Source organism: Aspergillus mulundensis (assembly GCF_003369625.1).
Source record: "Aspergillus mulundensis strain DSM 5745 chromosome Unknown scaffold_11, whole genome shotgun sequence".
Taxonomy (NCBI): Eukaryota; Fungi; Ascomycota; class Eurotiomycetes; order Eurotiales; family Aspergillaceae; genus Aspergillus; species Aspergillus mulundensis.
This window is the reverse complement of record NW_020797899.1, coordinates 599,163-614,913: the sequence shown is the minus strand read 5'-3', so window position 1 is coordinate 614,913 and position 15,751 is coordinate 599,163. Positions and strand designations below refer to the sequence as shown.

General features: G+C 53.9%; 4 protein-coding genes across 4 annotated transcripts; 1 reads left to right on the top strand and 3 right to left on the bottom strand.

The window, feature by feature from the left end:
- Positions 1–1,412: 1,412 nt before the first annotated feature.
- Positions 1,413–2,957, top strand: DSM5745_09108 (uncharacterized protein; the record flags this gene model as incomplete). The annotated part of the gene is made up of 1 exon (XM_026751124.1): positions 1,413–2,957. One exon carries the CDS (start codon positions 1,413–1,415, stop codon positions 2,955–2,957), a length of 1,545 nt encoding a protein of 514 aa, XP_026600210.1.
- Positions 2,958–3,923: 966 nt separating this feature from the next.
- Positions 3,924–6,625, bottom strand: DSM5745_09107 (Alpha-L-rhamnosidase; the record flags this gene model as incomplete). The annotated part of the gene is made up of 3 exons (XM_026751123.1): positions 3,924–4,999; positions 5,052–5,492; positions 5,554–6,625. The coding sequence occupies 3 exons, from the start codon at positions 6,623–6,625 to the stop codon at positions 3,924–3,926; spliced, it is 2,589 nt and encodes an 862-aa protein (XP_026600209.1).
- Positions 6,626–9,853: 3,228 nt separating this feature from the next.
- On the bottom strand, positions 9,854–12,016 carry DSM5745_09106 (Alpha-galactosidase D; the record flags this gene model as incomplete). Its single annotated transcript, XM_026751122.1, has 4 exons — positions 9,854–10,574; positions 10,623–11,412; positions 11,477–11,533; positions 11,605–12,016. 4 exons carry the CDS (start codon positions 12,014–12,016, stop codon positions 9,854–9,856), a joined length of 1,980 nt encoding a protein of 659 aa, XP_026600208.1.
- A 502-nt stretch (positions 12,017–12,518) lies between these two features.
- Positions 12,519–14,114, bottom strand: DSM5745_09105 (putative amino acid permease family protein; the record flags this gene model as incomplete). Its single annotated transcript, XM_026751121.1, has 1 exon — positions 12,519–14,114. One exon carries the CDS (start codon positions 14,112–14,114, stop codon positions 12,519–12,521), a length of 1,596 nt encoding a protein of 531 aa, XP_026600207.1.
- Positions 14,115–15,751: the final 1,637 nt, after the last annotated feature.

Sequence of the window (15,751 nt, the reverse complement as noted above, 5' to 3'; positions counted from 1 at the left end):
GTGGGGAGAGGTAAGGTGAGGTGAGGTAAAGGAAGCCAAGCAGATAGTAAAGATAATCCATAGTATGAGCACAAATCAAAGTTAGATTCCCCAATAACTACGCCGCAGGAACAGGATGTTAGCTTTGGCTGCAGATGGTTCAGGCTGGGGCTTGAGTTCCATACCCTTTCAGGGTCTAATGTAAGGGGCTGCCATGCAACGGGGCTGTGGGACATAATAACTGTAAAAAATACTTGTCACAATGCCGCCCTAGCCGCCGTCGGGCCTTGATAGAATCTACAAGTTTCCAGGGACTGATGTGGCAGCACAGAATTCTCAGCTGGTCAATAAGCTCCAGGAGGTCTGAGCCCAGGGACAGACAGAGATGGAGCTGTGACGTAAAGTAAGAACATTTAAGGGTATGCCATCCCTGCTTAAAGCTCAAGCACTCTGGTTGTTATCCAAATCCAATATCATTGTCGTTAACCTCTGAACTATTTGCACTACAAGACTTGATTGATAAGGTTGTGAGCATCCGTACCTGTTGAATATCTTGATACCTACAATTGGCTACCGCAGCAATCACTTCACGTAGGTGGAAAGCCATGTGTGCCAGAATCTAGGCTGAGATGAAACAAAGCAGCTTCCTTGCTGTCAAGCCAGAACCCACCTCCGATCCCGCCATATATTGGTAGAATGTCCGCCAGCTCTGGACGAAGCGGATTCTGCCCTATTTGCTCTCATGCCAACAACGAGCACACCTACTACACTTGCACTGCGGACGGATGTCGAAAGCAGTTCAAAGTCTGCCAAACAGGCAGCCATGAGACATTGAACATTCCGAAAAGACGTTGGGTGTTATGCAGCTGGTGCCCTGACCACCCGTACAGCTGCACTCTCGATGTTACCAACATGCCTCGCCTGCCCGAGTAGAGTATGGTAGAACGTTGAAGCAATGGCAGCCTCCTGTCTCTGCAGGTGTGAAGGGACTTAAGGTTGTTACATGATTAGGGTACCTGGGTACATTGCTATAGTTCCAGACTGCTGATTGGTTGATGTGAGGCCTGGTTAGTAAGCGCTTGGCGCTGTTTATTTATAGCTTTGATTGCCTGCGTTCGATCTCTTCATTCAATCTGCAGTTCCATCTTCCCTCTCCCTCATAGCTTTGTTGAGTAGGGATGGATAAGTCTCCGGAGCGCCCCGTTCCTACCGATGAAGAGCGCCGGGCTGTCTACGCAAAAGGCTTTCGCATATGGCAGAGCCTCTACCTGCGTGCTATTCAAGGGGCAGCATTTCCCCAAAGCTGCTTTCAGTTCCAGGCAGCACTTCTAGATCAGCCTTACTTTCCAGGTGGCCTGGAACTAAAGCTAACCTATGGCTATCTCTCTGTTTCTGGCGAATCGATTTGGAAGGGGGCGCAGGGATCCTGCAACATGCCTCCGCTGGAACGTCATCTTCAGATTCCGGTCTCAATTAAAGATCCAACTCCTCTTAGGTTGTCTTCAGACCTAGACCAGAGCCGACAGGAATGGTTCGGCACTAAGGGGAACCACATATCTGTGCTGATACTTGCATGGAGCTATATACTTTCAGCGCGCTGGGCTGAGATCATGCCAGAAGCCACACTCACATACACGCACAGGAAAGCATCCAACAGCGACAACCTCCAACAGGAGGATTCTGCTGTGGTGGATATAGGTGCTGCTAGTAATGACGCCGCGAGATGGTGGGCTGCTATACTGGCTACAGGCACGGGATGGGAAGCCTTTATCCCCATCGACAAAGACAAGTTCTGGTCGCCTTGGTCAATATCTCTTCCGCCAGCACCAGGATTCGGTCTTTCCTATCACAACACCCAGTCCTCGCTGTCGGATAGAGCCATACCGGCTGCAGCGGCCTTCCGCTTCCTGTGCGACTATTGCGCGTTGCATGGAATTGTGGATCAGGGCTATGCAGCATTATCAGCGGTGGTCCTTCTTCCATTCGCGCGTGACAGCAGCACAGAGATCGTCCTGCCCAGACTGACATTAAGCCCTGTCCAAAAGTGTAGAGCGAGGCCATTACAAGGCAATGAGCACCTCGACCTTGCCTGGGTGCAGGGAGCTCATCATCTGGACAAACTCCTCACCCTAAGCTGCAATACAAGAGGGGTCCACTCCCTGCTCTCAAGTGTCCTCTACGAGCGTGATATAGCCTGCAATGCCGTAGACCCATGGCTGCAGTCCATATTTGCCGTTCTAAGCCCCGTCACCGACACGCGCATTCTGGCCAACATGCTGATGAGGCGAGTTCCGCACCTTGCCTTCCTATGGCTCGGCGGGGCAATCTTGGATATCCACAGGGATATCTTACAAGACGGCCATTTCGGGCTCATCCCCACTGACGCCCACGCGGCGGCGTGGTCGCAGACCATGCAGTCATTCATGCAGGAGCCTGTCCACCCAGCAGAGAATGGCTCCATTCTGCGCTCCGACGAATGTCGACTTCTCTATCTTACGCAGGAGGAGCGTCACACTAGGTGGCCTATATGTCAGTGGACGCCGTTCGGCACCACAGCTCTTCAAGACACCGATATTGACGTCCGCCTGCATGCCGACTGCATCGGGCATGGTCTTCGATATGCGGGCTGGAGGTGGACCTGCCGAGACGGTAGCGTGGTCCATCAAGTCTCTGAGCCAGGGCCCAGCCTTACACGGGCCTCGCCGCCGATAGAGCCAGTGATGCCGGACATCGCAGTCAACTATGAAGCTTTCGAACATGGGAAGGCCCTATCTGCGTCGGAAAATGCAACACGGAACATCTTTGGCTGGCTGCGAGTTGAAGGGTATGCTCCGGGCGAGCAAGGAATACGCGAGTGGATTGAGATTGACGAAGGGGGTGAAGCTGATGGTTCGGATGATGGCAGATCGGTTGAGGAAGGTCAAGGGAGAAGCCATGCACGTGAAGTGCAAGAATGGATGTCAAGATGTGATACATAACCATACCAAACATACAGTACCGGAGTGATCCCCGCATGGGCTGGCCAGACAAACAACTCCATTACTTTCCATGGTCAATCCCATTGGATGCTCCACCTGCTCCCACCATCGTAGCATCATTTGGAGATAGTCCTCCGATTTGAGACCCCCGAGCGCCGTTGGGTTTGTGGATGATGCGCAAGGAATGAAGACCTCTGGGCAGTATGTCCAGAATCCAGTCAGGATGGTATGTGCGCGGAGTTTGGGCCCATTCTTGCCAATACAACCCGGTTTTAAGCCTATTGATGTGCATTTTCTAATGGCCTGCGACTGCTTGGTGGTGAACGGGTAGAATCTATCCGAGTATCTCTCTCTTGTTGGCTCGCATATCGCAATTAGCTGTTGAGTGTTTGAGATGGCCATATGGGATAGGGAGCAAGGACTTGAACGGAGTATAGACAGTGGAGAGTAAGATACAACGAGGTACAGGACGATAAAGTACAGGAAAGCAGGGTAGGGTGAGCTGGGATGAGCTGGGATAAGCTGAGAAAAGCTGGGGTGAGTTGGGGTAAACTGGGTTGAGCTGGGACGAGCTGGGGTAAACTGGGTTGAGCTAAGGTGAGCTAAAAACTAATACTCCTGGTCCAGAGAAACGATTCTTCCAACGACGGTAAGATGCAGTAAGCGCCTTCCAAGCCCTGGAGGACACCAATGTACTGTGACGCCAATCCTTCAACAGTCACAGCCAGGAAAGCCGCATATACAGGTTGCAGGGACAGGACTTACTTAGTCCACACAGCTATGATAGGTACATCCAGTAAACAGCATGTGGCCAGGAGTTCATAAACATCCATGCATCTGGTTTGCAGATCCAAGTTGACTACCAGTCCTATCCATGGCCACCCTTCAAGAGCAGCATATTGCCCCAAGAAGCTCTGAAGCCACTTATATTCGGCCATAATTCCTAGTGCTGGATGGTATCAACCCTTAACCCAGCGAACTCTCAAACCGATGCACCCCAGACCCAACAGTGACCTGCTTCCTCCCACTTCTTGTCATCCCAGGGAGAGTCACAACGGCCTCACTATTCGGCGGCACTCTCACAGCCAACCTAAACAGCCCATTCTCCACCCTCCAACTACTCTCCACAACGCCATACGGACTAACAAACCTCTCGTTCGCACTGGTGAGATCCCCACCAACCCTGACATCGACCGCAAAGCGCTTCCATCCGGGCGTGAGCGGCTTCAACCCGCCGATATTCTCGTGCATCCATGCGCCCACACTTCCAACGGCGTAGTGGTTGAAGCTTGTCATCTCACCGGGGTTGACGCTCCCGTTGGCGAGGATGCTATCCCAGCGCTCCCAGGTTGTTGTCCCGTTCATGAGGACTTGGAACAGCCAGCCGGGCACGTCTTCTTGCAGGAGAGTGTTGTAGAATGTGCTTGAGGCGTTGTACTGCGATAGTGTGTGGCCGAGGAGATGCGTTCCTGCAAAGCCGGTGCCGACTTTGTAGTCGTTTTCCTCGATGATATCCACGAGGCGCGATGCAGCCGCCGTGTAGTGCGATGGCTGCGCAAATAGTTTGAAGTACAGCGGTAGTGTCAGCCCAGTCTGCGTCTCATTTGCGACTGTGCCATTATTCGAGATCCAAGCTCTCTGGAACGCCCGTGTGAGGTTCACCCGATCAGCGGCGTATTTTTCGGCCTCTTCGCTGTATTCCAGATAAGCCGAGATATTCGCCACCATTTCGGTACTGTGAATCAAGTACGCGTCTGACACAAGGTACTTGTTTGTTGTGGCATCTCCCGGGCTGTCAGGCGGCGCAAGGGGGTCGAGCCAGTCTGCAAACTGGAACGACGAGCGGTTCCAGAGCCCGGCTTCGTTGCGCAGGATGCCCTTGTCCAGCCAGAGTTGTGCCCCAGCGTACTGCTCTGCCAGCATGCCCTTGTCGCCGTAGGTTTGGAATAGCGCCCAAGGGACGCCGACTATTGCGTCGCCCCAGATGGAGGCCGCGCTGCCCCAGCCCGCCAGGACGTTGGGGATTACGAAGGGGGGTGCGTCTTGGGCTTCGTTAGTACTGAAATCCGGTGGTCTGAGGGAGGGTCGACATACAGTTATTCTCTAGCTGCTCGGAGTGTACATCCTTCAACCACCCGCGGAGAAAGCCCGCGGTATCATAGATGAAGTTGGCAGTGCGTGCGAAGGCGTTGATATCGCCCGTCCAGCCTAACCTTTCGTCACGCTGGGGACAGTCCGTTGGAATAGAGAAGAAGTTTCCGCGCATCGACCAGATGATGTTCTCGTGCAGCTTGTTGAGCAAGGGATTCGAGCAGTTGAAGAACCCGGTCTGCTCCATGTCGCTGTTTATCACGATGGCTGTTACCGAGTCGGCGTCCAGTTCGGTCTCCTCAGGCCATCCAGTGACTTGCACGAATCGGAAGCCGTGAAAGGTAAAGGAGGGCTCCCATTCCTGGTCGTCCCCGGAGAGAGTCAGGTTGTCTGTTGCTTTGGCGTTGCGGAGGGGACGCGTTGCGACTTCGCCGTTTTCCATTACTACAACCGTTAGCATCTACGGCATCGAATAGGACTTAATGGACGGTGGTTGGTATCCTACCCTCGGTATGAAGGAAGCTGACCGTGCTTCCCTGTGGGCCTTTGACTCGAACACGCAACCAGCCAACGAGGTTCTGTCCGAAGTCCAGCACTGTCTTGCCTGAAGCACTCTTGAAGACATTCTCCAGCTTGCGCTCTTCAATCCGTCGGACAGGAGGTGCATCCGGAGCAGCAAGGACGCTCTTATCAAACTCAACCTCGTGCGTACCTAGCCAGTCGGACGCATCAAAGCCCGGCTCGGACCAGCCCTCAATTTCCTGAGTCGAATCGTACGTCTCGCCGTTGTAGATCTCCGATGCAACAATAGGGCCGGTAGACGACGTCCACGTCGAGTCGCTGGGTATGTAGATTGTCTCGCCATTGGCGGTGGTTATAGAAAGTAGCGACAGAAAGCCCAGGGTGTCGCCGTATATGTTCCGTATCATGTTCCAGCTCAACGCGCCGGCATACCAGCCCTCGCCGACCGTGACTCCGATCGCATTATCGCCGGCTTGCAACAGGTCTGTGACGTCGTAGGTGTTGTACTCGTGTCGATGCGTGTATGACTGCCATCCGGGCGCGAGAACATGGTCGCCAACAGCTTGACCATTGATTTCGGCTTCATAAACACCTAACGCGGTGATGTAGAGTCTCGCAGAGAGAATCTCCTCATCAACGTCAAAGTCTTTTCTAAAGTAGATCGGTCGATGCGTCGCATTGACCTCCGTCTCGCGATCAGAGACAATAGCCACAGCACCTTGCCAGTCATCTGCACTTAGCAGACCGGGTTCCACCGTAACAGGCTCTGACCAAGACGAGCCAGGTTGGTTTGAGTGTCCGAATGCTCGAACTCGAACGGTTGCCTCTTCACCGGATTGCAGGGGGTCGGCGGGCCAAGGCACCAGGACAGAGTCGGACGAGTTGACGCGGAAGGTGCTCGCTTCGCCGGCTCTTTGTATCTCGAGCTCATAAGCAGATTGCGTCCAGTTCGAAACGGTACCATCGAACCGCCAGGAAATCCTCGGAGACGGTTCCCCAATCCCCAGGGCTGAGCGGTGGTGCTCAAAGGTTACCGAGGCAATCGACAGAGACATGGTTGTGTCGTGTCTGTCTTCACTGCTGAGAAGTAAGCTCTTCCAGCTGGTGATGCATCATTTATACCTCGCAATCAGGACGTCATACAATTCTCCAAGGCCCCCTCCCCCCACGGGCCTCCGCACCGCACAGGGCATGCAGGGAGAGTGTTTGTTTCGGACAATGATACCCCGAGCACCACATTTCGTCACACACAGGCAAGTGGGCCGAGTCAGCAAGTTGCAGGTAGCAGCAAGTTCTGGAGACAGTTGTGGAGTTTGCGGGGCAGTCTGGGGATGCCCTTCAGTCCCCCGCATTGCACTGCCGATCTCTGCACCCGGACAAGGGCCCTGTCTCGGTGTTGGCCACCCCGAGCACAGAGACGCAGTCGGGAATCCCGTACACGATCACGACCTGATTGAACAGGGCGGCGGCGAAGTGAGTCTTTCATACGTGCATCTCCACGGATGATGCACTGCAATGCCTCGGCTTGCGCCAGAGCCAAGGCTGCCCAGCCTTTCAGCTATTTTGTTACGTGATGAGTTGGAGTAATCGACCGAGGTTCTACCGTACGTCTGGGCACATCTCAGCCGCTCGAGCCTCCAGGGTTGAAGCTGTACGGTATCCCGATCATCTATGAAGAGCACGCAAATCACTAGATAGAGCTGCTGACAGCGCAGAGTCTGACACGAGTTGAGCTGACTCCGTTCGTCTCAGCGAATCGCCCTGCCGAGGATCCTTTGGCGTTGAATACGAGGGCCAGCTGTTCATTTTCTCGGCAGGCACCATATAATCTCGTGTTGTCGCCTGTGGAACTCGCTGCTTTCCACTTGCTGAGAGACAGCCACCAGGAGCCCCGAGTTCGCCATGTCGATGTCCTACCAAGGGAGCTGCCACTGCGGCACCGTCAGATTCAGCTTCAGCCTGTCAGCGCCCTTGGAAGAGTTGGAGGTGGTCAGCTGTAACTGTATGCCGACCTTAGAAGATTCAGAAACGAGATGTTGAATTTGACCGTGTCCAGGCTCGATCTGCACAAAGAACGGCTATTTGATGGTTTATCCCAACGCATCCGATACGAAATGCGACCACGAGGGAGATGCCGTGAAGGTACGCGAAGGGACACCTATCCTTCGCTCAATAGTGGCTGAAGAGTAAAGGAATACCGCTTCGCGTCAAAACAATACCCGCACTTCTTCTGCGTGACGTGCGGGACAAGTGTGTATGCAAAGGGTCCTGAAGGAAGCGATATGATGGCTGTCAATGTAGCTTCACCTTCCTTCTCTTGTTTGCATGGTAACCAGGATGACTGGCTGATATAGTTGCAGGCGCGAACAATTGAAGGCATTGATCTGGATAGGTTGAAGTTGAAAAAGATGGATGGGAGGAGTGTTTGATGATATCAGAATGACCCCATGAGGTGGAGGAGACGTTGAAGCGATACGGTAGGGCATGAGCCCTATAGAACCCAATTCGAGATTGGAAGTCAAGCATACCGTACCATAAGCTCTGATGAGCCAAAGTGGTCAAGAGGGCCCCCTTAGGTATTCCAACTGCTGAGATGAGCCTGACAAAGGAAAATCAATTCCACCATCTGGCCTTGGCCGGAGCCTTCTTTATGTCAGAGATGCCCATTCCGAAAGCGCGTCTAGATTCCCTACGATGCCTACGGTTAACTCGCTAGGCCTGGAGTCAAGCTACTGAAAAGGAGAAAAAGGGAATCAATGTCACTTCCCTAGAACATATCGTCCATTCAGTACATCCCTCGGCGGGACTAGCCTGAGTTATGCCTAGCTACGCGTAATGTTGAAAGCGCAGAAGCAACGCCCCATACGGAGCTCCGTGCTCAGAACAAAGAAAGGATGTATAGCCAACCGACTCGGGCGCGTGGTAGTCTGAGTATCAATCATGCTTCCCGTACTGTAGTCTTTGTCTCATCCAAAGATCCTTGAAGTCGATATAGCGTCCAGCCCACGCCCAACCCAAAATATCCCCCATCCGAAGGTCTTAAAAGACCTGTCTGCCCTGTCCGATGTCTGCTTGCATGCGACTCTAGCTGCGTTTCTCTTCTATCGTGTGTAGCCAGCCACTCTCAGCTCAGCCGCCTATCCAGCCACCCCTTGCCAGAGGTATCACTACCTAAGGTACCAACCATCCAATGTCATCCGACGAAGGCCATCCCTACACGGGAAGCTGCCACTGCGGCGCCGTGCAGTTCCGCTTTACACTGCCAGTGCCCGTTGACGAGCTCGAGGTGGTCAGCTGCAATTGTACGTCCGGTTCCCTTCACACCGGCCATATGGATGGATCACTCGTGGCGCTGCATGTCCTACCTGCCGCATTTCCCACCTATCTCAGCTGACCTCAGCTTCCATGGGTAGGTTCGATATGCTTCATGAACGGCTACCTGCTCGTCTTTGCGCAGTTCGCCACGCTGCAACACGAGTGGCCGCTGGCGAAGGATACGCTCAACGTAAGCAAGACCCGGTCCCTTGTCAAAGAGGAAACGGAAGCACCCTATGGTAGTATAAAAAGCGGAGCTGACCCGCGTCCCTTCAGGTCTACCACTTCACGCCCAACGCCACCCCCGTCGCGCATTACTTCTGCGAGACCTGTGGGACGAGCGTGTATGCGCTTGGCCCGGTGGAGCCGGGCATCGTCTGTATCAATGTATGCCTATGTCCAGGGCGCTACCCAAGTACCTATATTTAGTCTATTGACCGGGGGGTGGCTAATGCTGATACTGACCTCCTGCAGGCGCGAACAATCGAGGAGCTTGATATCGACAAGGTGAAAGTGAGGAACGTGGATGGGCGGGAGAAATGTGCAGGGGAGACGAGGATGGAGGGTACGAGTACCTAGCTGGAGGTGCCTAAGTCAGGGCTGCGGATTATGGTCACAGGATTCGGCTTATACCTAAGGCGCCGGGGAGGTTTCGTTAGCTGGGATGGAGTCGATAGTACAAAGCATACCATGGTATGATACCTAATTCATACGGTGCTCGTCTTGCGCGTAGCCTGTCCAAAGCCATAGAAGGTAGTAGATAGGGTTGAAGTTGGAGTTACGAGTCGCGGAAGCAGCAGAATGGGATATATCCAGATGAATGTCCACTAACTGACAGAATCCTAAAGCCCGAGCGTTCAAGGCCCATCCCAGCAGGTACCACTCACTGAATCCCTTCCTTCTCCCCACCTCTTCGAACATCCATACCTATCCATGACCTCCATACATCCCTTCCCAACCTCAAGGGCCTAATCAAAAACCGCAACGCCCACCACATCCGGCGCCCAAGAACTCGACCCGCCCAGCACCTCATTCCCAAGCACAACCTCATTAACACCCTCCTTCCAACCCCCCGTAAGCACCCCAAGCCTCCCAGAATCCCACCACCCCAGTCCCTCCGAAAAGAGCTCACTATGGCGACCGGAAAGCGGGACCTCCAGTCTCACCGGCTCACCCCCATTAACTCTGATCGTGAGATTCCGCGAATTAGACCCCCAGTTCCACGCTGTGTCGAACGCGACTTCGTTGTTTATGTAGTCGATTTCGAGGTACTTGGATCCCGAGCTTGAGGAGGTTATCGTTGCTGTTGCGGAGCTGGATGTGCTGAGGTCGATTATCTTTGACCCCGCCGGGGTGCAGAGGGAGGGGCAGGTGTAGGCTTTTGCCGGGGAGGTGAGGGTGAAGGATGAGGTGCCGGTGTAGTAGGTTGGGGATGGGGGGGTTAGGGTTATGGAGGTGATGGGTGGGGCGTTGTGGATTGTTATGGTGTTGTTGGAGGTGGCGGTTAGGCTGATACGTGTTGAGATTGAGAGGGAGCCTGCGGGGAGGGAGACGGGGATGGATCTTTTGCTGCTGCTTGTCGTGATGGATATGTTTGTTGATCGTGTAGCTGGTTCGGAGAGGGTGATGTTGAGGGTGTAGTTAGTGCTTGAGGTTATGCCGTAGATATTGGAGAATGTCGTTGTATCGCTGCCAGCACGTCAACCCAGGAAGAACCACATTTCAGAGAGGACTCACCCAGTCGTAGTAGCAAAGATATCCCCAGGATACACCCCAGCATCAACCGTCTCCCCAAGCTCAACAAGCAACACCCCATGCGCCTCAACAACAGCCGTATAGCTCGTCTTCACCCCCTCCACACTCTCCCCCCTCCAAACATTCTTCAACCCCCCGGCAAACTGCACCCCAACATCCGGCAAATCAAGCGTAATCTCCCGGCGCTCCCCCCTCCAATTCACAACCGCCGCAACAACCCGTCCCCCCTCCAACGGCCCACTCCAAACCTCATACCCCTCATCCGTATACCTCCTTTTGAGAGCCGCACTAACCCCCATCCCATCCTGATTAAACCCAATAACATCCTCATTCCGCAGGGTCTCAAGCGAACTCCCCCTCATCCCAGGAATCTTCGCCCCAATCGTCAACGGGCTCTTCAGGATCCCCCACATGCTAAAATGCGTCTGTTCCTCGGGGACGGTCAGCACGCCGTCCAGTCCGACAAGGAGCATATCGAGATCGGGCCACTGGCCTGGGCCCGCGAAGTCCGTTTGCGGCACGGCTTGGTTGAGCGTGCGGAAGATGGAGCGCCAGTGCGGTGTTATGTCGTTGCCGATGCGCCAGGAGTGTCCGATTGCTGGGGCCCAGAGGGCGGGGAAATCGATGCCCCATTCGCAGACTTGGAAGAGGATTGGGCGGTCGAGGGTTTGGAGGTAGGAGGACATGTTGGCGAAGCGGGGCTCTGGGGAGGTGGAGGGGGCGTAGTTGACGTTTGGGTAGTTTGTTGCGGCGTCGGAGTAGCAGTTGTCGTCTGGGACTGTTAGCATAGCATACCCTATTGGATGTGGTAGGGAGGGCATGGGTGGTTATGGTACATTTGAGTGAGTCGGCGCCCCATTCAGCAAACGTCTTTGCGTCGATATCCTCATAGTCTAGTAGATAGCCAGCCGTCAGTATAGCCCTCCAGTACCACTAGGTTCCAAGTAAGAAAGAAAGAACATACACAGATTCCCCGTACTATTCGGCGGACTCCCACAGAGCAAAATCCCAGAGTCCCCATAGACCCCAAACAGGAGACCCAACCCATGCAGCCACTCCCCAATGGCCGGGAACCCGCTTGGGAAGGTCTCCGGATTCCAGGTCAGCGTGCCATCGGGCAGTCTCTCGTCCACGCCCCAGCCGCAGTCGATGGTCACATACTTGTACCCGAGATCCGCGAGGCCGGTGTCGATGAGGGCCTGCGCGTTCTCGCGCACGATGCTCTCGTTCGGGAAGCAGTTGTATTGGTTGTAGGTGTTCCAGCCCATTTGGGGGGTTAGGGCGAGGCCATCGTCGAAACGGGGCGTGAGGGATGGAGGCCGGGGCTGGGCTGCTAGAGCTGGCGTGGAAAGGAGGAGTGGAAGCAGGGCTATCATGATGCCGACTGTAATGGCCACAGCAATGGTGGCTATGGTTGATGCGGAACTTTCAGTTCGATTCTGGCAGAATACATATTGAGATAGTGACATCAGGCCAGGACAATTTATAATTCTGGCCACTGGCAGCGACCGGAAAATTGCCTATTCCAGCTGCAGATCGCGCCGCTCCAAGAACTGGTTTAATATCTGCACCTCCGGATAGGTATGCGGGGTATACCCCGATGCCTGAGTAATAATGCACCTGTAGTATAGCATTGACTCAGTAATTCTCCTGCATGGTCATGGCATGACTCGGGCTGTCCGAGACACCCCGCTGTGGTGCAGATGCTTCCAAGGTTGCCGAAGAAATCAAGGCGGTTACTTGTGGGTTCTGATGGAGAAACATATTCTCAGATCATGATGATTACGCATGATGATTACGCATATCTCTTAGGATAAGTCTAAACAGTAAGTAGAAAGTCTGTATTTGGAAATAGCGACACAGCACCTACAAGGTTAATCACGACTCCTTCTCCCTCCCCGCATGGCCAACCTCCCCCTCAGCCTCCAACCTCCTCGCGAAAATCATCTGCGCCATCGCATCCTCCGTCCTCAAATACATGCTCTTTCCCTGCACCCACCAGAACCCAATCGAAACAACCAACATGACGCCGAAAACCGCAATGGCGTAGTTCATATCCGCGGGTTCGGGGTCCGGGCTCCCAGGGAAGAAGAAGAAGACTGTCGTCACAGCACAGTACACGATGCTGACCCAGTTAACCGGAGTGCCCCAGCGACCTAGTCTGAATGGGCCAGGCGGAAGCGTGTCTCGGCCGACGTAGAGGAGCGCAGCGATCGGGATACCGTAGGAAATTGTCAGGGCGATTGTGCTGACGCTTAAGATGGCGTCGAGGACAGTGCTGGCGAAGAGGTAGAGGATTCCCACCAGCGCAATGAGGAACCCTTGCATCCAGAGAGCGCGGACGGGCGCTTTCCAGGTTGGGTCGATGTGTGCGAAGTACGGGCTAAACGGGAGTCCACCGTCTCTGGCAAATCCCCAGGTAAGCCGTGAGGCTGTGGTAAGGATACTGATACCCTGGCCCAGGCCGTTGAAGATGAATAGCGCAAGCAAGACAGCAGCGCCCTGGAGTCCAACAGTCTCCTGCATGAGTTCGATAAAGGGCAGGTTCGCGTCGACGACGGTGTTGATGTCTTGGATGCAGAACAGGCAGATGAGCATGAAGATGAAGCCGGTAATGGCGCCTAATAAGACGGCGAGCCAGATAACGCGCGGGGCGTTGCGACGCGGCGATGGCATCTCCTCGACCATGTGGATTACTGCGTCGAAGGCCGTGAGGCCGTACGCGGCTTGCACAAGGCCGGTAAACCAGACGACGCCGTCGGACCAGCCGGTGCGGTTCATCCATTGTCCGAAAGCGAAAGAGGCGGGTTGGAAGGTTAGCTCTGACTTGACACCGACGGAGATGAGAAGTGCGAGAGAGAGAACCACGAATAAAGCTGTGAACCAGATTCCGACGAAGTTGTTGAGCCAAGGGAGGACCTTCTCGGACCGGCAGCTGACAACGTTGGTCAGCGTCAGGACGAAGACGACGGCTATATAGACGACAAATTGAAGCCATCCCTTGTCTGCGCCATCCCAGTCCGGATCAAACATGGTCTTCATGCCCAGCAAGAATTCTGTCATGAAAGCGACTTGCGACGCCGTCAAGGTCCACCAGCCAAAGGTGTTGATCCATGCCGTCATGTACGACAGAAAGCGGCCGCATGGTGTGTCCCACAGCCGGCACACCCAATATGCCTGCCCAAGCGCAGTCGGCATACTGCTGGTGAGTTCGCCGAGCGAGACAGCGACGCAGAGGTTGCAGACGGTCACAAGAACAAGACCCCATAAGATGGTGATGGAACCGCCATTTGTGAGGCCGCTGCTGAGGCCTTGAGCAAAGGTAGAGTAGGTGCCAAGCACGCAGAAGGCCAAGGCGAGCATGCTCCAGAGGCTGAATTTGCGCGACAGAGCCTGGACGTGGCCCATGGCGGCCAGGTCCTGCTCCTCGACGCTGTGGTCGCCCTTGACGGGCTTGGGCTGGGCTTCGTCCATGGCGTTCTGGCTGATGAAATTATTTTAGGACATGTCGGAGGCCGATGCGAAGCTGATATAAAGAGTCAAGAAAGAGGCTGGGCACATCGTCATGGAGGAGCTTCTGGCGCGGAAAAAATCAGACTTTGCGGGGAACAAGTGGGTCACGAGCGATATCTAGGTACCATGACATCCTTCAATCACTCACAGATACCTTCCTGCTTCTGATTGGAGGCAACTGCGATAATCTAAAGTTTATACTGCAGCCTAGGTCTTGGTCGCGATGCGGCGTGGAGGATCGATTCCACTTTTGGCAGGTCTATGCGTTGGAGTCCTACAGCTCTCCAACTGACAACTACCAACATTAAGCCCTCGTGGTATATCAACAAGCGTAAACACGTATATTGTCTTCATTGGCGACATGTCCAGCAAATGATTGCGGTAAATATTACCGTGCGGGAAAGCTCCGTCTAAAAGCTCGTAGCGTTGACCTTTCGCCGCGGTAAATCCTGGCTTGGGCTTCGCGAAAAAGAAGATTGTGGCAAGGGACTAGGCGAACTGATTCTTCTCGAGCCAGAGGACTTTCAACCGACCGAGCGTTTGTGTCAAGTACCAAGTGCACTGTAACCTCGTCGACGGTGTCCCGTCTTTGGTGAGCTCCTTAGGAACTGCAGCAACCTAATGCCTACAAAAGATGAGTCCAATGCACACTCAAGGTCTGCTCTTAGGGCTTCAGAAGGCTCAAGTATCATAAAAATCGTTGGCGTTGTCGGGAAGAAGCGTGCTTTCATACCGGACCCTTCGATGCTAATCCAATGAATCGAGAAGAGAACTAAGAGAGGATTAGATCCTTTCCAAGGATAAGCGCTCGAACAACCAAATGTAGGACGGCTCTTTAGCGAGAGCCAGATACCACCTTTGTTCGATGCTAATATATGCAGGATCGCCTGTCATTGTGGACAAGGGCAGTGTTATGTGAGGGTCAAATGCACAAAAGGCGAAATTTCGCCTTTTATCCAATGGTTTCGAGGATTCATTTGGAAATGCAATGGGATTGTTAGGCCAATGCTCGATCATCACGTTCATAGATTGTTTCAGCTTGCCCTGATGCGGATTCAGGCCTTTAACGTGCTGAAAGACCACCGACTGCGTTCCACAGTCTCGACGACCAGCAGCACACCGCAGGGGTTATCTAGATATTCGGCTTCTGAGGTTCATGGGATGAAGTGGAGTGCCAAGTTCCAACGATGCTGAATCACGATGATGATGATCTTGGTCTCTGTAAAGCCTATCTGTATCGACGCATCCTCAAGAAAACTTGAGAGGGTTGGACCCGATTCCCAAACAGAGCCTCGCAAGTCAGATGCATCGGTTTGTAGACGAGAATAAAGCTGCATCTGCATCATCAAGCTTTATCCGACAGGTTACTGGGTTCATCCTATGGAGCCCCGCTGCGGAAGGATTTTGCGTTATGATGCCTTTCTGGTATGCCTTTCTAGAGACGACGATTTTCTCGAATAAAAACGTGCCTCGAAAAGACAAACGGACTGACTCGCAGTGAAAGGTCGGATTGCCTAATCGCGGTCACACAATGGGAGGTCTCGTCAAACGACCGACTCCTCCCACGTACCTCCGCTGAGGCTGATCAATCCTATTCT